General features: G+C 49.2%; 1 protein-coding gene across 1 annotated transcript; it reads left to right on the forward strand.

Annotated features, from left to right (window-relative positions):
* Positions 1-21,228: 21,228 nt before the first annotated feature.
* Positions 21,229-23,166, forward strand: LOC119954473 (membrane primary amine oxidase-like). Its single transcript, XM_038779733.1, has one exon. It carries the CDS (start codon positions 21,346-21,348, stop codon positions 22,990-22,992), a length of 1,647 nt encoding a protein of 548 aa, XP_038635661.1. The 5' UTR covers positions 21,229-21,345; the 3' UTR covers positions 22,993-23,166.
* The last annotated feature ends 639 nt before the right edge of the window (positions 23,167-23,805 follow it).

Below are 23,805 nucleotides of genomic sequence, written 5' to 3' on the forward strand. Positions count from 1 at the left end.
AGAATTGGCTTTCCACGTTTCCCTTCTGGGATTTGGGATGCCCTTGCATTGAACATCAACGGGGTTCATAACATTGCTGTAAGCATCGTGGCAACCCGTAGGCCCATGTTGTCAGGAACTGCAGTCTGCATGGTGCATTTGACGGGCGTATGGGTCGGGGATTGGGATGGAGGGCCCCGATTTATAGTTTGGGAATGCAGGAGCATGTCAAGAGCAGTGGGATGGTAGGGGAGCGCATGGATGTAGTCAGGAGCAGAGTGGAGATTGGGATCAGAGATTATTGAGATCTAATTATGTGCAATGGGCAGACCAAATCTCAAAATTATCTGATTCAGAACTTTGCTCTATTTCTGAAACTCTAGCCTGCTTTATACCCTAGATAGTGTATTTTGCTGCTCTCTCTCCTGATTTACAATAACTATTTTGTCACAGAGCATGTAAATCTGTTATCAATTACTCTTCATTTCAAAAATCACCCGAATCGTGGCAAAGGTTACAGCAATCTCTTTGGCATTCCTTGTATTTCACACAAACCTCACAAGAAGTAAAATAAAATCAATTTATCATAGAGTGTTCTTCATATTCATTCCGTTGCCAACTTTGTCCGGACAATTGTCTACAAAAATATTGATCAGTGCAGAAAAACAGTTCCTTCAATTTTGTGTGGGTTAGGAGGAGGTTACCTTCTGTCTTGTCGGCAGGCTCCTGGGTCTGATTTCCCTGAGTGCAACCAGGTCTGGTTCCGCTGCCTCTGGGCAAACACAAAGGAGCCTCATACAGGTTTTAGGCTAGTTATCCGTATATGCAAAGAACCTAAAGCCTCTTTCAGACTTGAAGAAATGACGCCTCTTGTTTATCAGGATGTATTCCAGGTGGAACTCTGCACAACCTTCTAGATGCCACAATGGGGCTTGAGCAGACTGAATAGTGAACATTAAACTTAAAATCTTTTTGACAGTTAACATCTGGAATCCCACATCTTTAAATAATAGAATTCACAGAAAGAACTCTGATAAACTTGGCAAGCAATCTGTCAAGTAGTGCCAGAAAAAAATTAGGCCGACCGGGGGGGGGGGGGGGGGGGAGAGAGACGGGGGGGGGGGGGGGGGGCAGGACGGACGTCTGACCCTCTCTTTGTCCCCTGCTTTCTTTGTGTAAATTATTTACTTCAAAATGTTTCAACATTATTTCCATGCCAGTTATGTCTGTTTACATTTTTTCTTGTCCCACTGTTAACTGTCTCCATTCCAAACTTGTATTAAATAACAGTTCCATGGGGAATATCCTTTCATCTTCATGTTCATTTTCCATGTTTATACAGGTGTCATTCCACTATCAATGGGAGGAAAATAAACAAACTGTACCATAAGATGGAGTTCTGAATTGGGCGTATGGAATTTCAGTTTTGTACTTGGGGAAATGTAACTTTTAGGGAAGAGAATTTTCACATGGAATGAACATTGTATATGTTAGACTGATTATTGTAGGAAATAGTAGGTATGTGTATTCAAATATATAACCCACGTTATATAGGTAAAACTTTCAGCAAATAACCAAATAATCCTCTAGTTTTACCTATTGGACAATGATTTTACATGTATTGAGTCACATTTTCACACTAATAATAATCTTTATTAGTGTCACAAGTAGGCTTACATTAAGACAGCAGTGAAGTTACTGTGAAAATCCCCTAGTCGCCATACTCCGGCCCTTGTTCGGGGGAAGAATTCAGAATGCCCAATTTACCTAACAAGCATGTCTTTCGGGACTTGTGGGAGGAAACTGTTGTAAACCAACAGTGCTAACGACTGTGCTACCGTTCCGCCCATCAAAGGTATCCAGGCTCGGGATTGCCGCTCACTGGCTTATGTACAATGATAGGACATGCTTCCCATGTCCATATTTCAGAGGTGCAGACAAATTGGACAGTGGAAGCAGAAATTTGGGAGTGTACCTAGTCTGATCAGACAGCATTGAGGGCTAGGGGGTTGGGGGAGGTGGGTGGTGGAGACCAGCAGGACCTCACTGCTCCTGGGTGTGAGTCTCATTACAGCTTCCAAAAAATTGAAGGAGCCCAGGGCATCTCAGACAACCATTTTCCAGTGACAATTTTTCTTCATCGCCTGCTTGGAAGAGCCAGTAAATGGAGGAGCGAAGCAAGTTTCTGCCTCACAAAGCCATATGTCCCATTGGCCCTGGTTTTATCTCCTGGAAATTGTTTGTTTTCGAAGCATAGAAAGGCTATGGCACAGAAAGAGACCATTCAGCCCATCGGGTCTGTGCCAGCCAAAAAGGAAAAAAAAAAGAAAGTAGTCGCTCATTATAATCCCACTTTCCAGGACCTGATCTGTATCCTTGCAGGTTGTAGCACTTCAAGGGCAGATCCAATATCTTTTAAATGGATTGAGTGTTTCAGTCTCGACCACCAGTTCAGGAAATGAATTCCAGGTGACCATCACCCTGTGGGTGAGAAGGTTTTTCCTTCATGTCTCCTCTAATCCTTCAACCAATCACTTTACGTTTATGCCACCTTGTAATTGATCTCTCAGCAAGGGGAATCTGCTTTTTCCCATCTACCTTATCTAAGCCTCTCATAATTTTGTACACCTCAATTAGGTCACCCTCAGCCTCCTTTGTTCTAAGAAATGCAACCCTAGCATATCCAGCCTTTTCTCATAGCTTCAATTTTCAAGTCCTGGTGACATTCTTGTAAATCTCGCCTGTACTCTCTCCAGAGCAATTATGTCCTTCCTGTAATGTGACAAGAACTACACATGACATTCCAGCTGCGGCCTAATCAATGCTTCATACAGTTCCAGCATCACAGTGCTGCTTTTGTGCTGTTTTCTTGTTTTTCTGGTATTTCAATTTGGTGAAATTTACCTTCTGATGTTTCTTTTTCTTGGCTACCATTCAAAGAAATTTAAATGAGTGGCAACAGCCCCTTTACTTTGGATTATCATTCATATGGGGATTCCTCTGGCCCTGCGTCAGCTGAAGAACAAGGAGGCATTCTAAAACAATTGTGATGGAAGGAGGAACTTCAGGTATATTGCATTATATATAGTTGGTACAGTAAAGATTAAATGTCTGGGTTAGTATGCAGTCATGTTTTTGAAAATGCTGGTTCGAAAGGATTTTTGGGTGCAATTAAAGCATCGTAAAAGTTGAGTTAATGGCATTTGGTTCATATGAAGAAGGTTCCCTGGGGAGCAGATAATTAGAGACATGGGGTGGGATATTCTGATCCCCCGCCGGGTCGGAGAATCACCGGGGGTTGGCGTGAATCCCACCACTGCCGTCCTCTAAATTCTCCGGACCTCCAAAAATCGGCCCGGCGTGAATCGTGCCGCCCGCCTCGGAGAATGGCAGGGACCAGCACGCCTCAATGGGCCCCGGGACTGCCCGAATTCTCCGGCCCGCGATGGGCTGAAGTCTCGCCCATTTTTTGCCAGTCCCATCGACATAAATTGGAGTAGATCCCTCACCAGCGTGACCAGGCGGCGCAGGCAACCTCCGGGTTTCTTGGGGGGGCGTAGGGGAATCTGGCCCTGGGAGGTGCCCCCACGGTGGCCTGGCCTGCGCTCGGGGCCCACTGATCCACTGGCGGGCCAGTGCCATGGGGGTACTCTATTGTTCCGCACCGGCGGCTGTAGCTGTCTGCCATTGCCGGTGTGGAAACGAAGCCCTCTGCGCATGCGCGGGGATGACGCCAGCACACTCTGGTGTTCCCGTGCATGCGCCAACTCGCGCCAACCGGCGGAGTCCCTTCGGCACCAGTTGGCATGGTGCCAAGCCCATTTCCCGCCGGCCGGCGGGGCGCAAACCACTCTGGGGCGGGCCTAACCCCTGAAGGTGCGGAATCCCGCCCATGGAGTTGTTTTATTAAGATGATGTAGTTAATGGGAGGAGCCAAGACTTGAAGCAGTCAGGTGTTGAGCTGCAGTTTGGGGTTTCAGTTCGATTTTATATTGGCATGAGTACAGATAAGCAGCATCTCTGAAAACTGTGAGTTTTGTTCTGTCACTGAACAGGAGCAGTTTCTCTCAAAACAGTTTGCTTAAAGATTTTGCCTGTGAATAGAACAGCAGTTCCTGGGTTGGCTAATTGGATTTAAAAGTGGATTTTGACCTGAGTTAGGTTTCGCTTGAGTAAAACAAGATAAAACAAAGCAGTTTGGATTTAGTGTTTCATTGTCATTGTTAAGCATTGTTCAACTGGTAATTATAGGCTATTTTCTTTTTGATGTTAAAGTTAGTAACACTGTGTTAGTCATAAAGTTTGCTTTAATATACCATAATCCCTATTTGTGTGTGAAATCCCTTCTGGAGGGAAGTACCCTTTCCCCACAGTCTTACAAATAAAATAAGACATTGGGGTTTCTGTCCAGTATCGAGGCAACTGCTGGGGTCCAGTCCAGATCGCAATATAATGAGATGGGCATATTGTAGACAGTGGATGAGGACATGCTTGGATGCCAGAAGCTCTCGAGTTTGCTGGCAGTTATGTTCAATGCTTGCACTTGCATCAGTGAGGCTGATCACTTTGCATGACATTTTACAATTTAAGGGCACCAATGTCTTCAAGAGGATAACTGAAAAGGAAAAAATAATTTCATGGGATGTGAGCTCACTAGCATTTATTGCCAATCCCTACTGTCCTTGAGAAGACATTGATGGTAAACTGTCCTCTTGAACTGCTGCAGTCAGGTAGTGTGGGTACCCCACAATGCTGTTCAGAATGGAGATCCAGGATTTTGACACAGCCGCAGTGAAGGAATAGTGATATAGTTCCAAGTCAGGGCTGCTAGAGAGACCAAAAAAAAGAATAGTTAGTGAGCACCTGTAAAAAATGCTTCTTGCAAAAATTTACCTTTGATTGCTTTATTGGCCACATTAGAAAGACAAAAAAGGATATAGAACATAGAACATACAGTGCAGAAGGAGGCCATTTGGCCGATCATGTCTGTACCGACCCACTTAAGCCCGCACTTCCACCCTATCCCCGAAACACAATAACCCCTCGTAACCTTTTTTGGACACCAAGGGCAATTTAGCATGACTAATCCACCTGACCTGCACGTCTTTGGACTGTGGGAGGAAACCAGAGCACCCGGAGGAAACCCACCCAGACACGGGGAGAACATGCAGACTCCACACAGGCAGTTATCCAGCGGGGAATCGAACCTGGGACCCTGGCGCTATGAAGCCACAGTGCTATCCACTTGTGCTACTGTGCTGCCCAGATATGGTTAACTTAATCACTTAATAAAGGGTGAACTCCTTTTCTTCTTGTGTGAGGCTTAGCCTCATACAGCTTAAGGTGCTGCATAGGGCTCATATGACCGGGACGAGGATGAGCCGGTTTTTTGGGAGCGAGGACAGGTGTATTAGGTGTTCAGGGAGCCCAGCAAACCATGTCCACATGTTCTGGGCATGCCCGGCGCTGGGAGAATTTGGAAGGGAGTGGCAAGGACGGTATCGAGGGGGGTAGGATCCAGGGTCAATCCAGGCTGGGGACTCGCAATATTTGGGGTTGCAGTGGAGCCAGGAGTGCAGGAGGCGAAAGAGGCCGGTGTTCTGGCCTTTGCGTCCCTAGTAGCCTGGCGGAGGATTCTTCTTCAGTGGAAGGATGCGAGGCCCCCAAGCGTGGAGGCCTGGGTCAACGATATGGCGGGGTTTATTAAATTGGAGAGTGTGAAATTTGCCCTAAGGGGGTCAGTGCAGGGGTTTTTCAGGAGATGCCAACCATTCCTAGATCTCCTGGCAGAACGGTAAAAACAAAAGTTCAGCAGCAGCAGCAAGGTGTGTGTGGGGGGGGGGGGGGGGGGGGGGGGGGGGGTGAAGTGGGGGGGGGCTGTCTCTTTGTTTTTGTTTTGGGTTGAATATCTGTTTTTAGCCAACGACGGGCGTTAATTTATTGTTTCTCTTTTGTATATACGGGGGGGGGGGGGGGGGGGGGGGTTCTGTTCTTTTTGTCCTTAGGATTTTCTGTTGTTGTTTTCTTTTTTGTGAAAATTTGAATAAAAATTATTTTTTTTTAAAAACGTAATCACTTAATCAGAAGTACAATAGTTTTAACATGTTCTTATGTCTGTTCTGTTCCTGGACTGAAATAACTTGATCCCGATAATTGGGAATGATGAGGAATGTGGAATTTCTGCATGATCTCCAAATCCATTAATCCAATCTTGCATGTAATAATACTCATGTCTTGTCATGCAACAGCACATCACAGAATATATGCGATTTAGGAAAGAGTTATGTATTGTACCCATCAAAACTGGCCCTACATTGACAAAACCCAAACAGTGGACTGAATGAGGGATACCCATGCTGACATATTTTGATGTCTGTTCAATTCCTCTGCTCATTCTTCCAGCGGAGCAGGTAGAGAGTGGAGCGATTTTTTGGTAAGGAGAGCTGAAGGTAAGCTGAATTTTTGTTTTTAACTTACTTTTATCGGAGTTGTTTTTCTTTCAGAGCAGCAAGAAACCGGAAGTCGGCCGTGGGGAGTTCTGGGAAGGTTTGTAGTACCTGTATATAAGTTGGGCTGATTTCACTTGTGGGACGTGCACCCATCTCCAGCTCCTCAAACACCGCATTCGGGAACTGGAGCTGTAGCTGTGAGAACTTCGGATCATTCAGGAGGTAGAGGTGGTCATAGGTAGATGCTTCAAGGATGTAGTTACTCCGTAGAATGAAGATAGATGGATGATGGTAAGAGGGGCTAGGAAGAAGCACTCAGTACAGGGATGACCTGTGGTCGTTCCCCTTCGTAACAAGTATACCGCTTTGGATAATGGTGGGGGGGGGGGAAACTTACCAGGATTAAGCCATGGGATACAGGTCTCCGGCACAGAGTCTGTCCCTGTCGCTCAGAAGGGAAGGGGGAGAGGAGTAGAGCATTAGTCATTGAGGACTCCATAGTTAGGGGGACAGATAGGAGATTCTGTGGGAATGAGAGAGACTCGCGGTTGGTGTGTTGCCTCCCAGGTACCAGGGTCCGTGATGTCTTGGATCGTGTTTTCGGGATCCTTAAGGGAGAGGGGGAGCAGCCCCAAGTCGTGGTCCACATAGGTACCGGTACCAACAACATAGGTAGGAAAAGGGATGGGGATGTAAGGCAGGTATTCAGGGAGCTAGGGTGGAATCTTAGAGCTAGAACAAACAGTTATTATCTCTGGGTTGTTACCCGTGCTACATGCTAGAGAGACGAGGAATAGGGAGAGAGAGCAGTTAAATAAGTGGCTACAGAGAATGTGCAGGAGGGAGGGATTCAGATACCTGGATAATTGGGGGTCATTCTGGGGTAGGTGGACCCTCTACAAATGGGATGGTCAACACCTGAACCAGAGGGGTACCAATATCCTGGTGGGGAAATTTGCTAATGCTCTTTTGAAGGGTTTAAACTAATTCAGCAGGGGGTGGGAACCTGAATTGTAGCTCCAGTGTACAGGAGGTTAAGAGTAGTGAGGTCATGAGTAAGGTTTCAAGGTCGCAGGAGTATACCGGCAGGCAGGAAGGTGGTTTGAAGTGTGCCTACTTCAACGCCAGGAGCATCTGGAATAAGGTAGGTGAACTTGCAGCATGGGATGGTACCTGGGACTTCGATGTTGTGGCCATTTCAGAGACATGGATAGAGCAGGGACAGGAATGGTTGTTGCAGGTTCCGGGGTTTAGACGTTTCAATAAGCTCAGGGAAGGTGGTAAAAGAGGGGGAGGTGTGACATTGTTAGTCAAGGACAGTATTACAGAGGCAGAAAGGACGTTTGATGAGGACTCATCTACTGAGGTAGTATGGGCTGATGTTAGAAACAGGAAAGGAGAGGTCACCCTGTGGGGGAGTTTTCTATAGGCCTCCGAAATGTTCCAGAGATGTAGAGGAAAGGATTGCAAAGATAATTCTGGATAGGAGCGAAAGTAACAGGGTAGTCGTTATGGGGGACTTTAACTTTCCTAATATTGACTGGAAACGCTATAGTTCGAGTACTTTAGATGGGTCAGTTTTTGTCCAATGTGTGCAAGAGGTTTCCTGACACAGTATGTAGATAGGCCAACAAGAGGCGAGGCCACATTGGATTTGGGTACTGGATAATGAACCAGGATAGGCGTTAGATTTGGAGGTAGGTGAGCACTTTGGTGATAGTGACCACAATTCGGTTACATTTACTGCAGCAGTGGAAAGGGATAGGAATATATCGCAGGACAAGAGTTATAGTTGGGGGAAAGGCAATTATGATGCAATTAGGCAAGACTTAGGATGCATCCAGGGCCGGCTCAAGGCACCGGCAACTCGGGCAGTCGCCCGGGGCGCCATGTGCTCGGGGGCGCCAGAGACTCGGATCCCGCGCATGCGCAGTTGGGCCGGTGCCAACCAGCGCATGCGCGGTGGCCGCCCGCCCCCAGGGCGGCCCCCCGGCTCGGTCCGCCCCCCCGCTCAGTCCCCCCCCCGCCCCCCCTCGGGTCCGCCCCCCCGCCCCACCCTCGGGTCCGCCCCCCCCCGCAGGTCCGCCCCCCCCTCGGGTCCGCCCCCCCCCCAGCCCCCCCTCGGGTCCGCCCCCCCAGCCCCCCCTCGGGTCCGCCCCCCCGCCCCTCCTCGGCCCCGCCCCCCCGCCCCCCCTGGCCCCCCCCCCCCCAAGGGCGCCGAAGTTCAGCTTGCCCGGGGCGCCAGCAACCCTAGAGCCGGCGCTGGATGCATCGGATGGGGAAGGAAACTGCAGGGGATGGGCACAATTGAAATGTGGAGCTTGTTCAAGGAACAGCTACTGCGTGTCCTTGATAAGTATGTACCTGTCAGGCAGGGAGCGAGGGGACCGTGGTTTACTAAAGTAGTTGAATCACTTGTCAAGAGGAAGAAGGAGGCTTATGTAAAGATGAGACGTGACGGTTCAGTTCGGGCATTTGAGAGTTACAAGTTAACCAGGACGGACCTAATGAGACAGCTAAGAAGAGCCAGGAGGAGATATTAGAAGTCTTTGACAGGTAGGATCAAGGGAAACCCTAAGCTTTCTATAGGTATGTCAGGAATAAAAGAAAGGGGGACTTCCGGTAGCGGCCATGTCCGACTAGGTCGTATACACGGCAGCTCCCGCCGGGATCGGGATTTCGGGCCTTTAAATGGGGCGACATCGGCACTTAGAAGGCGAATACCTTCGTGGGAAAGGACGCTGGAAAGGTTCCCCTCACAGCTGTATCGAGGGAACCAGGAACGGGGCCATGAAACGTGCGATTGCGGGGAAGAGAGCGGAGTGGGTACTGGAGTGCAAAATGGTGGCCGGTTCGGACCATGAAGCGTGGGCCCATTGGTCGAGGGAGCAGCAAGAGTTTCTGAGGAGCTGCTTCGCAGAGCTGAAGACGGAGATGCTGGCCGCTCTGAAGTCCTCCATGGAAAAGATGGTGGAGGTTCAGAAGGTACAGGAGAAGTCGATCAAAGAGGTAGGGGCTGGTTTAGCTCGCTGGGCTAAATCGCTGGCTTTTAAAGCAGACCAAGCAGGCCAGCAGCACGGTTCGATTCCCATACCAGCCTCCCCGGACAGGCGCCGGAATGTGGCGACTAGGGGCTTTTCACAGTAACTTCATTGAAGACTACTCGTGACAATAAGTGATTTTCATTTCATAGAGAGGAAGGTATCCGAGAATGAGGACGAGATCCTGGGCCTGACGGTGAGGGTGGAGGCGCACAAGGCCCTGCACAAGAGATGGCAGGAGAGACTGGATGACCTTGAATATAGGTCTCGGAGTCACAACCTGCGGATCCTGGGCCTCCCTGAAGGTGTGGAGGGGCCAGACATGAGCACGTATGTGACTACAATGCTGGGGACGCTGATGGGCGCTTCCCGCGGCCCTTGGGACTAGACGGGGCGCATAGAGTCCTCGCGAGGAAACCGAGGGCGAACAAACCACCGAGGGCGACGGTTATAAGGTTCCACCATTTTACAGACAGGGAGCGGTGTCCTGCGTTGGGCAAAGAAGGAGCGGAGCAATCAGTGGGAGAATGGCGAGATTCACATATACCAGGACTTGGGAGCTGAACTGGCGAGGAGGCATGTTAAAGTCCTCCCCCATGATCAAGTTATTTGACTCAAAGTCCGGGATTTTACCCAACATGCACCTCATGAATTCCGCATCATCCCAGTTCGGGGCATACACATTCACCAACACCACCCGGGCCCCCTGTAGCTTGTCAAGGAGGGATGGGTGGGCCAGGTGTTCCACTCGGGGCTAGACTTAAAGACCAGAGAGTGGCAATTCTGGTTAGTAAATGGGTGGTGTTTGAGGCAGGGAACATCGTAGCGGACAAGGGTGGGGCAGGTACATAATGGTGAGTGGCAAGCTACAGAGGGCTCGGGTGGTGTTGGTGAATGTGTATGCCCAAAAAGCGACCATTAAGGAGCTGGAGAGGGCTGCGACTGACATGAGTGACCGGATCATGGCCGTGGAGAAAGAGGTGGTGAGTGGTAACGCAGGGGAGTCTGAAGGGCAGGGTGGACGACCAGGAAAACCGCTCAAGAAGACAAAATGTCAGGATAGTGGGTCTACCAGAGGGGATCGAGGTTAGAAACCCCACGGCCTACGTGGCCAAGGTGCTGGGCAACTTAGTGGGGAGGGAAACTTTTCCCAAACCACCAGAAATGGACAGAGCGCACCGATCGCTGCGCCCGAAACCCAGGGTGGGGGAACACCCGAGGGCAGTTATAGCCAAACTTCACCGGTACAAAGACAGGGAAGCAATCCTACGCTGGGCCAGGCAGAACACAACCTGCAGATGGGAAGGGCACCTCATTAGAGTGAATGAGGACATTGGGGCAGACCTCGCCAGGAGACGGGCCGAATTCAATAGAGCAAAAGCAGCCCTTCACAGGAACAAGGTGCGATTTGGTATGCTGAACCCAGCGAAACTCTGGGTCACATACCAAGAAAGAGAGTATTTCTTCATATCCCCCGCCGAAACAAACAAATTTATCGAAGAACATGGACTGGAAAACCAGCAGCGAGGGTAGAAACACGGGGCCCCTGGGAAGGGGCAACAACGTGCCGACGGGGAGGGGGGGGGTGAGGCAATGCCAGGCCCCCACCCCCAACATGGCAAGCGCACCCTGAACAAAATGCAAACCGTTACCCAACGAACCGACATAGGTGGAAAACCAGGCCCCAGCACAAGGATATGAGAGTAGCGGAGAAGAGTGAGCAAACGGGGAGCACAGGATAGGGCGAGGGAAGAGTGGGCGAACAAACGCAGAGGTTGGTCCGGGGAGAAGCGAGACAGTAGCTCCCCGGGGGGGGGGGGGGGGGGGGGGTCGCCGTACCAGCACGAAAGCTAGCACTGGGGACATGCAAAAAAGCAGGGCCGCAGCGCGCCCCCAATAGAGGGGACGGCGCCAGGCAGACGGCGGGTGGGACCACTCAACAGGGGCAGGCGGGCGAATGGGGACAGGAGCAGGGGAAAGAGCGACAAAGGAGGGACATATGGGAGAGGGACATATGGGAGAGGGGGAGGAAGGAGGAGGAAAAGGAGGGACTGGCGGTGGGGGGAGGGGCACGGGGAGGCGGAACACAGGGACGGAGGGACAAACAAGGCTAGAAAAGGAACAACAATAGGGCTACAGAGTGCCGCAACCAAGGGCTCGGAACAAGGAGTCGCTGCAAGCATCCACCCAGTACGGCTTCTGGGCAAAGGGAAACCCCAAAGTGAAGGGGGCTACCCGCGTGGCGGCCGCATAGCGGGGGGCCCCTGGACGGAGGGAAGCCCTGGAGCGCAGGGGCTGGACAGCACGGAGAGAGCAGTGACAGCGACCATTCAGGACGGCCTCCTAACAAGGGGGACCCCAGAGGGCAGGGACGCGTCCACCAGGTGAATATGGTTAATCCCACAGGAACGAGGGGACAGAAGCCCCCACCAGGATAGTCACCTGGAACGTAAGGGGACTCAACGGCCCAGTGAAAAGATCCAGAATCCTCAACCACCTAAGAAACATGAAGGCAGACATAATCTTCCTTCAAGAGACGCACCTGAGAGAGCAACCGACTGTGGGTAAGAAAGGGCTGGGTGGGGCAACCTACCATTCCTGTTACGGGATGAGGGCCAGGGGGGTGGCAATACTGGTCAGCAAATGGACGACGTGTAGGGCGACAAAGACGGTTGCGGACCCAGGGGGATGGGAGGTCATGGTTAGCGGGACCCTGGATGGGGCATCGGTAGTACTAGTTAACGTGTACGCGCCCAACTGGGACGACCCAAGCTTCATCAAGAAGACCATGGCAGAAATCCCTGACATGGCGATGCACCGGCTAATCATGGGGGGGGGGGGGGGGGGGGGGGAGAGACACTTCAACTGTGTACTGAATCCAATGACTACAGATGGAAACCCAAGACGGGGAAAACCGCAAACATGGCAAGGGAACTCAGTCACTTTATGGGGCAGATGGGAGCGGTGGACCCCTTGAGGTTCCCCCACCCAGTTTTCCTTCTTCTCCCCAGTACACAACGTATACACCAGAATTGACTTCTTTGTGGTGGGGAAAACGGTGCTTCCGGGGATAGACAAAGTGGAATACTCCGCAATTGTGATATCAGACCACACTCCACACTACATGGACGTGAGGCTGGAAACGGGCAGGGCCAACGCCCCACATGGAGGTTGGACGTCGCCCTACGAGCTGACAAGGCCTTCAATGAAAGGATATCCCGTGCCATAGCAGAATACACAGAGAACAACCAGAATGGGGAGGTCTTGCACTCCACGTTCTGGGAAGCGCCGAAGGCCGTACTAAGAGGGGAAATCATCGCTTTCAAAGCACGAAGAGATAGGTAGGAAAAGGCGGCTAGGCAGCAGCTGGTTGACTCCATACTGGAGGTAGACCGTAAATACTCTGAGGCCCCGACCGTAGGGCTGGCGGAGAGGAAAGAGTTGCAAAGGAACTTTGATCTGCTCTCCACCAGGAAAGCAGTGCTTCAACTCCGCCAAGCACATGGGACCCTATACGAACACGGAGACAAAGCCAGCCACCTGCTAGCACACCAGCTGAGAAAGCAGGCAGCCACCAGAGAAATTGCACAAATCAGGGATACTAGAGGTACATTAGAAACAGAACCAGAAAAGATCAACAAGGCATTTAGGGGCTTCTACCAAGGACTGTACACCTCAGAGCCCCCAACGGGGGAGGCCGGGATGAAACGGTTCCTTGATGGACTGGACATACCAGCCATGGGGGAGGGCAGACAACGGGACCTGGAAGCACCACTAGCACTGGGAGAGATCATGGAGAGCATTAGCTCCATGCAGACGGGGAAGGCACCGGAACCGGACGGATTCCCGGCGGACTTCTACAAACAATTTGCGACAGCACTGGCCGCGCACCTGCGGGAGATGTTCACAGACTCGCTGGCCAAGGGCACACTGCCACCCACGTTAGCACAGGCCTCAATCTCGCTGATACCGAAGAAAGATAAAGACCTAACAGAATGTGGGCCATACAGATCCATCTCACTGCTGAACGCAGATGCCAAAATACTGGCCAAGATTCTAGACAAAAGGCCAAAAGACTGCGTGCCAGAAGTGGTCGTAGAAGACCAGACGGGCTTTGTCAAAGGTAGACAGCTTACCTCAAACATCAGGCGCCTGCTGAACGTGATAATGACCCCATCCGGGGAGAGAATCCCTAGACGCAGAAAAGGCTTTCGACAGGGTCGAATGGAAATACCTCATAGAGGTACTGGAGTGGTTCGGGCTTGGAACAGATTCACCTCCTGGGTAAAACTCCTATACCACGCTCCCATGGCTTCCAGATACCTCCAGCTGCACGAGGGCACCAGACAAGGATGCCCACTGTCCCCGCTGCTGTTCGCCCTAGTGATCGAGCCACTAGCAATTGCGCTCAGAGCGGCAAAAAGCTGGAGGGGGATCCAAAAGGGTGGCAGAGAGCACAGAGTCTCACTCTATGCAGATGACCTGTTCCTCTACATTTCGGACCCACAAAGCAGCATGGACGGAATCATCGTGCTCTTTAAAGAGTTTGGCACCTTCTCGGGTTACAAACTCAACATGAGCAAAAGCGAGATCTTCCCGGTTCACCCACAAGTAGGTGGGGGCAGCACTAACGGGACTGCTGTTTAAACAAGCCCAAATCAAATTCCACTACCTGGGGATCCAAATAGCCCATGACTGGAAAGGGATTCATAAATGGAACCTCACCAGTCTGACAGAGGAAATAAAAAAGGACCTGCAAAGATGGAACACACTCCCACTCTCCCTTGCGGGGAGAGTCCAGATGGTCAAAATGAACGTGCTGCCCAGGTACCTCTTCCTATTCAGAGCCCGATCTACATCTCCAAGTAGTAGACAAACTAATCATGGCGTTCGTATGGGAGGGGGGGGGGGGGGGGGAGGTAGCCCTCCCAAACCTACAATTCTATCACTGGGCGGCGACGGCCGAGCGAGTAAGGGGATGGATCAAGGAGCCAGAAGCTGAGTGGGTGCGCGCGGAGGAGGCCTCCTGTAAGGGAAGCTCCCCCCCGGGCCCTCGCCACAGCGGCACTCCCATCCCCACCCAAAACACACTCCAGCAGCCCGGTGGTGATAGCCTGACCAAAATGTTGGACAAAGCTCCCATCTGCAACAACCATAGGTTCACACCAGCACTGACTGACGCCACCTTCAAAAGGTGGGGGCAGGACGGAGGGACACTGACAGTCAGGGACCTATACACCGACGGCAGGGTTGCGACACTGGACGAACTGACAGAGAAATTTCGGCTAGCCAGGGGGAACGAGCTAAGGTACCTGCAGCTCAGAAACTTCCTACAAAAGGAGACAAGGACTTACCCACAACCGCCACGACAGACATTACTGCAAAAGTTACTGGACGCAAGCATATTAGACAAAGGAAACTGTAGCAACATCTACGACCGACTGGTAGAAGGAGCCGACACCGTACTGGACGCAACAAGAAGGAAATGGGAGGAGGGCCTGGGGATCGAGATAGGGTGGGGACTCTGGAGCGAAGCACTGCATAGGGTCAACTCCACCTCCACCTGCTCAAGGCTCAGCCTGACGCAACTAAAGTGGTACATAGAGCCCACTTAACAAGAACTCGTATGAGTAGGTTCTTCCCAGAGGTGGAGGACAGATGTGAACGGTGCCAAGGAGGCCCGGCCGACCACGCCCACATGTTCTGGTCCTGCCCCAGACCTGTGGAGTACTGGACTGCCTTCTTCAAGGCAATGTCCAAAGTGGTGGGAGTGAGGGTAGAGCCATGCCCGAAAGTGGCGGTCTTCAGTGTTTCAGATCAGCAAGATCTATTCCTGGGGAGGAGGGCAGACGCCCTTGCCTTTGCCTCACTGATCGCCCGCTGTAGAATCCTGTTTTGCTGGCGGTCAGCAGCACCGCCCAGAGCTGCAGACTGGCTGTCCGACCTCTCGGAATCCCTCCAAATGGAGAAAATTAAATTCGACATCCGAGGGTCAGACGATGGCTTCCACAGAACGTGGGAGCCCTTCACCCAATTGTTCCGGGACTTGTTTGTGGCCAACAAACAAGGAGAAGAATAGCCAGGTAGCCGGGAACCAGGGGAAAGAAGCCAAAGTATGAGAGGGGGAGATAGAACGGGAGTGGGGGGGGGACAACTCATTCTATGAGGAAGGAAAGGCGAACCACGGGGGGTGGGGGGGGGGGGGGTAGGAGCGGAAAGGCAGGGAACAATAGAGGAGAACCAGGGAGGTGGGAGGAGGTGGGAGGCAGGGAAACGTTAACCAACCTATCCACAGGAACAGAGAAAAAGGAAAACATAGGCAGAGGACGGGAGGGCCGGGTGAAGCGGCAGCACGCATGAGAAGACAACGGCGGCGAAATCCAACCAGGAGAAGCGAGGGGCAATACCGGCACCAGACCCACTTGCGGATTGCCCTCCGGAAGTGCCTCGCCGGCATGAACAGATGCCTACTTACGTATATATAGATTATCATATCCTGTGTAAATAATGGCAAAATATACTCTGCGCAAAAATCCAATAAAAAACATTTTTTAAAGAAAAGGAATGAGCAAGAGACCAGAATTGGAGGAGTACAGACTTCTGATGGTTTTAGGGCTGGAGGAGGTTAGGGTGGGACGAGGCCATGGAGGGACTTGAAAAGAAGGATGAGAGTTTTAAAACTGAGGTGTAGCTTAACCGAGAGCCCATGTAGATCAGTAAGTGTCAGTGTGATGGGGGAATGGGACTTGGTGTGAGGTAGCGACGAGCAGCAGAGTCTTAGATGACCTCAAGTTTACAGAGAATGGAAGATGGTAGCCTATACGTTCATAGGATATAGGAGCAGAATTAGGCCATTTGGCCCATCGAGTCTGCTCCATCATTCTATCATGGCTGATATGGTCCTCATCTGTTGCCAACAATGCTACAGACCAAGAGCTGAATTGCAAAATTGGCCAGGGCATCTCCTCCCTGGAACACATGGCCTAGGAGCAGGAGTAGGCAATTCAGCCTCCCGAGCTGAAACACCCTCAATGTGACCATGGCTGATCCCATCCTCGCCTCAACTCAACTGTCCTCCCATTCTCCATAACCCTTCAACCCATTACCAATTAAATATCGTCTAACTCCTCCTTAAATTTAATCACTGTCCCTGCATCCACCACACTCTTGGTCAGGGGTGCATTGAAATAGTCAAGTTGAGAGGCAACAATTAGGGTTTCAACAGAAAATGAGCTGAGGCAGGTCAGGGCAATGTTCCAGAGGTGAAAATAGTCATGGCATGGATATGTGTTCAACGTTCATCTTGGGGTCAGATACAAACAGCGAAACAGTGTAGAGTTTAGTTTGGCATCAGTCACTGAGAGAGAGCAGTAGCTCAGAAACTGGGGTCGTTGTGGGGCCGAAAGATAATGAACATCATCTGGCAGATGTAAAAAGATCCCATTAAGAAGAGGCCAATGTCCTGGCCAACATCCCTCAATTTATATCACAAAAACAGATCATCTGGATGTTACTGCCGTGGGTGGGGGTTTACTGTGCACAAGATTGGCTGCCATGTGGCCTATTTTCCAACAAGGTACTTTGTTGGCAGTAGCTTGCTTTGAAACCTCCGGCAATCATGTTATGCACTATATAAACACAAGTCTTTGTTTCATTTCCAATTGTCTTCTCATGTGTTGGAAAAAAACCTCCCCCAAATTATCAGTTTCTATTGATTTCTTATTTCATTGAATTTATGTTATTAAACTTGGCTTCGATCTTAGGTACTTCTAACTCCCAGAACATGTCAAATATCATCGCTCTGTCCTCACTATCCCCCAATTACTCATATTTCTTGTGCATTTTCTGGATTATCAATGAATACCAAATCAAAATGAATATTTCCTTTTGTGTCTTCCTTGACACATTTGTTGAGCTATTCCATCTCCCAACTCTGACCCTAAATCACATCAACATCTTTAGTTTATTGGGTTGACTAAAGTCTCAGTCATGGCTCAGTGGTCACACTCTCACCTCCTGAGACAGAAGGTTGGAATTTAAGTTCCATTCCAGAGATGATGACCATGAAACCATTGCTGATTGTCGTAAAAACCCATCTGGTCCACTAATATCCTTTATGGAAGGAAATCCGCCATCCTTCCGTGGTCTGGCCTACATGTGACTCCAGACCCACAGCAATACCGTTGACGCTTGACTGCCCCCTCATGGGCAATTAGGGATGGGCAATAAATGCTGGTCCTGCCAGCAATGCCCACATCCCATGAACAAATTTTTAAAAACATATTCTCGGCTGAGGCATCAGTGGAGCACTGAGGGAGTGCTGTACTGTCAGAGGTGCTGATTTTCAGATGAGAGGCCAGATGCTTGCCTCCTCCTTTGACTCTAACAATCTTATGGCACTATTTTAAAGGCAAGCAGGAGAGGGATTTGGGTTACCCAATTGGCTTAGCCTCTCTTTATATTATCATGTGAGTGTCCCTTTAAGAAAGGTTTTGTTTTACCACATAGCTTGTAGCACGGCTTCAGTGATGTCATTTGTGGGTGGAGCTGGGCTGTGGCTGTCAGGTGAGAGGGGGCTTAGTTTTTTGGTTTCATTTTCGGTTTGTTCGTTTGGACTGCAGAAAAAAAGCAGTGTTGGAAAGCACTGTGTTAAGCTGCAGGACTTTTTCTCTATTTCTCTGTCTTATTTTACAGCTGTTCCAGTGAACTGAAAGCACAATGGGTGTGGCAAACTGCCTTGGTAACCTTAAAGCTAGAGTTGCTTTCCTGAAGGAGTTTTGGATCTGCTGGTTGGAAACTGGACCAGAATCTCAGGGAAAGGACCAGTCCCGTTCAAATGAGATTACAGTATGCTGCCCTTAAAAGGGGTGCTGGATTTATTGGATTTTGTATTGAATTGGAACAGCTAAGGGGGTTTCATTAAGAGTTATATACATAGATTACTGTTGCTGTTGTGCTTTTTTTCATGTTTGTAATTGATAAGAAATTCTTGCTAAGCGTTTTGTATATGTTAACTACATTCTTATAATAAACTTTGTTTTGATAAAAGCGCCTGGGAAGTCTGATGAATCACACCTGAAGTGAAGGCTCTTGTGCTCATCCTAGTCAAATTCAACATAAAAGTTAGAGGACAGGTGAGCTTTATAATACACATTGGACTTTCTAAGCCCTGGCCCATAACAATACTTAATTCAGCATCCGGGTCATCGGTGCCAAAAGGCAGCAGTGTTAACCACTGCACCACCATGCCGCCCTAGTTGATGCTAGTTCTATTAATATATAAAAGATTGAGCATTCTCTATAACTCACTATGAAAGTACAGCGTCTATTAAATGTATTTCACCTTATTTGTGGGTCATGATTAGTGAACAATGCCGATCTCTGAGATGAAGAAGGGCCATTCATGCGACTCACTCACTAGCCTAGGTTGCCAATTACTGTTCCAGATGCACATGTATGGCTTCCTCACCATAGGTATCGCATATATCCTGTGGACTGCTGCCAAATGCGATTTTGTACACCATTATGCCTGATTGTCAGCTGTGATAGCTGATAACGCATTGGAGCAAAGTTACCAATTCAAATGTCACCGCGGAAAACAATAACAAAAAATGATTGCAGCATTCCATAACTCTAGCTGAAATAAACCCCCAAAAGACCCTGCTGGAGAAATGCTGCGGATGCTGGAAACTGAAATAAAAGCAGAAAAATGCGGGGAAACCTTAGAAAGGACTGGCAGCATATGTGGAGAGGGAAACAGGGTCAATGTGACATTTCAGAGTTCTGAAAGGTGGCACAGTAGTTAGCACTGCTGCTTCACAGCACCAGGGACCAGATTCGATTCCGACCTCGGGTTACTGCGTGGCGTTTGTGCTTTCTCACCGTGTCTGCGTGGGTTTTTTCTGGGTGCTCCAGTTTCCTTGCACTATCCAATGATGTACAGGTTAGGTGGATTGGCCACGCTAAATTGCCCCTTTGTGTCCAAAATATTGGTTAGGGCCACTGGGTTACAGGGATGGGGGGGGGGGGGGCTAAGTACACGGCTTTTTCGAAGGGTCGGTGCAGACTTGATAAGCTGAATGGCAATCTTCTGCACTGCAGTGATTCTATGAGCACAGTAAGAAGTCTTACAACACCAGGTTAAAGTCCAACATGAAATTCACCTGAGGAAGGAGCAGTGCTCCGAAAGCTAGTGTTTGAAACAAACATGTTGGACTTTAAGCTGGTGTTGTAAGGCTTCTTACTATTCTCACCATAGTCCAACGCCGGCATCTCCACATCGTGATTCTATGAGTCAAAGACGAGTAATTTTAGACATCAACTCTTGTTTCCCTCTCCATGGATGCTGCCAGACCTGCTGAGGTTTTTCCAGCATTTTCTGCTTTGTCCACACCCCCCGTGGCAGCAACTATGCTAAATTTATTTGAGAGAAAAGAGCTAACGATTCGAGTGCAGATGACCTTTTGTCAAAGCTAAAAGGCATAGATAGTGGGTGATATTTGTACTGCTCCCAATACGGTCTCCTCTGTATCAGAGAGATTCAATTTGGACTGGGTGATCGCCTTGCTGAGCACCTTCAGTCTGTGCACATTCAGGACATTGCCCTTCCTGGTGTTTGCCATTTTAACACAAGACCGTGCTCCCATGCCCACATGTCTGTCCTAGGCCTGCTGCAAGGTTCCAGTGAAATTCAACGCAAACTGGAGGAACAGCATCTCATCTTCCGGTTAGGCATGCCTTTTGGTCTCAGCATTGAATTTAACATCAGCTGATTAGCTCTACCCCACTTCAACCCTTTTGTTTTCATTCCATTTCATATTAACTGCCTTTTACGTTTTATTACTTTCTTATCCCCCCCTCTCCTTACCTTTTCTCCTCTTTGACATACATCAATATACATCGAACATACTGTGCAGAAGGAGGCCATTTGGCCCATCGAGTCTGCACCGACCCATTTAAGCCCTCACTTCCACTCTATCCCCATAATAACCCCTCCAACCCTTTCTTTTTTTGGTCACTAAGGGAAATTTATCATGGCCAATCCACCTAACCTGCACGTCTTTGGACTGTGGGTGGAAACCGGAGCACCCGGAGGAAATCCACACAGACACGTGCTTCTCCCTTCCCCAATACATCTATCACAAGTTTACCCTCTGATAATTGGCCTTTCACACCTTTTATTCTCTCTGGGGACTGCCATTAGCACTCTTTCCTCTTGGTTTCTGTGGCTATTGATGTGGAGATGCCGGCGTTGGACTGGGGTGAGCACAGGTTAACCTGATGTTACAAGACTTCTTTCTGTGGCTATTAGCACTCTTTTCCCAGGTTAACCTGGTGTTGTAAGACTTCTTTCTGTGGCTATTAGCACTCGTTTCCCTGGGTATCTGTGGCTATGACTCATTTTAAAATCCCTCAATCGACATTATAAATATTTCCCTCATTTTATGCATTTTAGGTTTGACAAAGGGCCATTTGGACTGGAAACATTAGCGCTATTCTCTCCCGACAGATGATGCCAGACCTGCTGAGATTTTCCAGCATTTTCTCTTTTGGTTTCAGATTCCAGCGTCCGCAGTAATTTCCTTTTATCAAATTTATTTGAACCTGGAGGAGGCGAAAGTGTTGGGAAAGGATCTTCCTGTTGCTTCAGTTCGAATGGTCAGAAGGACAAACGGAGGAGGCCACTGAACAGTTAAAATCTCAGTGAGAGTATTGCCAGATTAACTGGAGCACCCGCGTCAACAGCTTTGGGACCAATCCGCGGCAACTGTCTCCTTCTTGAACAAAACATATCGAACTTGTGTTACTCCCAGTTGGGGAAGATTAGAGAGAGACAGAAAGATACAAGTCTCCTGCCGCAGCCTCTGCCGCTCATCATGAACTTGAAGGTTTTGTTCGTGGTCTTGGCGGTGGCTTTGGTGGCGATTATAGCCCTGAACTGGATTCTGGTGGTGGGCTTGTCCAAATCCCGGGTCTGTGAGAAATCCGATTATTACCAGTGGCTGACAGAGAGGCACCAATTCTCCGCTGACAGCGGCGTGTTTGCAGACCTCACACCGGAGGAGCTGACGAGCATTCAGAAATACCTCCAGCACAAACTGGGGGCCAAGCTGGTGGGCGGCAGTCAAGCGCTGCCCTCTGACAATTTCATTTACACCATCGAATTGCAAATCCCCCAGAAAGGGATCGTCTTAAACTACTTGGACCACCACGAGAATCGGCCAAGGAGGGAAGCCAGGGCCGTGGTGATATTTGGGGCTCAGACTGAGCCCAATGTCACTGAATACATCGTGGGAGCCCTTCCAGATCCAAGTTACCACAAAGACATCACTTCCCAGCGGTACCAGAATCTCAGCTTCAACTCCAGACCATTGACATTGTCCGAGTACAAAAAGGTCGTTTCCAGAATGGGGTTGGAGAAAGTTTCTCGACTTCTTCGGGAAAGTTTTGGAGCAGATTCAGAAACCCTGGTTCACCTGGATTCAGCCCCCCGTGGCTTCAAACCCGGGGACAGGGAAACCTGGATGCCCTTTTTCAGAAACATCAGTGGTGTATTCATGCATCCTTTGGGGTTTGAAGTGCTGGTTGACCACAGCAGCAGAAATGAATCAGAGTGGAGGGTGAAAAAGGTATTTTACAATAACCAGTACTTTGATAGTATTGATGAACTGGCCGATAGGTATGATAAGGGGACCGTGAAGAAGATAAAGCTACACCGTGAGGAATCTGACCACAACTATGCATCTTTGGAACCTCACACTGAATATAAAATAGCCGCCCCTTTACAATATGAGCCACATGGCCAACGGTACTATATTGTAAATAACCATGTGAGCTATTTCGGGTGGAACTTTGCATTTCGACATAGTACTGTCAATGGTCTGCAGCTGTTTGATATCAGATTCCAAGGAGAAAGGATTGTCTATGAATTAAGCGTAGAGGAGTTAAATTCTGTTTATGGAGGCAATACACCATCCTTAATGAGGACCAAGTTCTTAGACGGTCATTATGGAGTTGGGAAATCCTCCAATGAGCTGGTGAGGGGCGTGGACTGTCCCTATGCTGCAACTTTCCAGGACACCTTTCACTTTATGGACAGCGAAGAACCAGAGAGAATACCAAATTCCATTTGTATCTTTGAACAAAACCGAGAACTGCCCCTCAGGCGTCACTATTCAAGCTGGTACACTGCCCCTTCTTATGGGGGATTGTCCGACAACGTGCTCATCATCAGATCAATATCAACCATGGGGAACTATGATTATGTCTTTGATTACATGCTCCACAACAATGGGGTTATTGAGACCAAGGTCCACCCCACAGGGTATGCGCTAACTTCATTCCTTTTTGACGAAGGACTGAGCTACGGTGGGAAAATTGAAGAGAACGTCTTAGGGAATATTCACACTCACTTCTTGCACTTCAAGGCTGACTTGGATGTAGCGGGTAGGTCCCAAGCGGATTTCAAACCTTCATCACTGTTCGCGGTTAAATTTGTCAGTGTGTCCAGTAGTTCTATCTGAGGACCTGATTATGTCTTTTTAGTCGCGTGTCTCGAGTTTATTTGATTCGCGCGAATGTTTAAGAGTCAGTGCTGCCAATGTCTGAAATTTCTTTGTCGCTGCAAACAAATCACTAGATGTCAAGTTTCTACTTTTCATTCATTAAAGAACAGTCAATAAATAACATTAAAATCATTTATATTTTTCTTTTTGCAAATTCCACTGAGCACTCAGGCCTGTAGGTTTCCCAAATCCACTTTGCGCCTGAGGAAGTATTTTTTTCAATTCGAAAAATGAAAATGAAAATCGCTTATTGTCACAAAGGCTTCAATGAAGTTACTGTGAAAAGCCCCTCGTCGCCACATTCCGGCGCCTATCCGGGGAGGCTGGTACGGGAATTCATTGCGAATTCTGCGAACACAAATCTCTGGGAAGATCCGAGATGTTGACATAAAATAACTTAGATCATGTGGAAAACACCGTCCAATAATCTTCACAATTGAGTTCTACCATTTTCTCAGGAGTCTTGGGTTTGTGAGCTTGGATAATGAATGTAACCTTGATTGTCAACTTCCTTCCAGCCTCTGAGTCGCTCTGGTGTCCAGGGAGCTTCAGCTGGCACACTATAGAGAGTTGTAGTGTGCGGTGGAACAACAACAGGACCTTGAATTGGGACACCTTTACTGTCCCGTGGCATTTGAAAGAGGCTGGAAGGCCTAGACAGCTGAAGATATGGTTACCAATCATGGGGTGAAGGGAGAGAGAAAGGGGTTATAGGGACAGAGAATCAATCTATGGCAAGAATATGAAGTTTATTGCAGGGATCCAATGCAA

Source organism: Scyliorhinus canicula, chromosome 19, assembly GCF_902713615.1.
Source record: "Scyliorhinus canicula chromosome 19, sScyCan1.1, whole genome shotgun sequence".
Classification (NCBI taxonomy): domain Eukaryota; kingdom Metazoa; phylum Chordata; class Chondrichthyes; order Carcharhiniformes; family Scyliorhinidae; genus Scyliorhinus; species Scyliorhinus canicula.

Excerpts from the sequence above, each read along its gene's own strand:
- LOC119954473 (XM_038779733.1), top strand. The coding sequence starts at position 21,346 with ATGAACTTGAAGGTTTTGTTCGTGGTCTTGGCGGTGGCTTTGGTGGCG.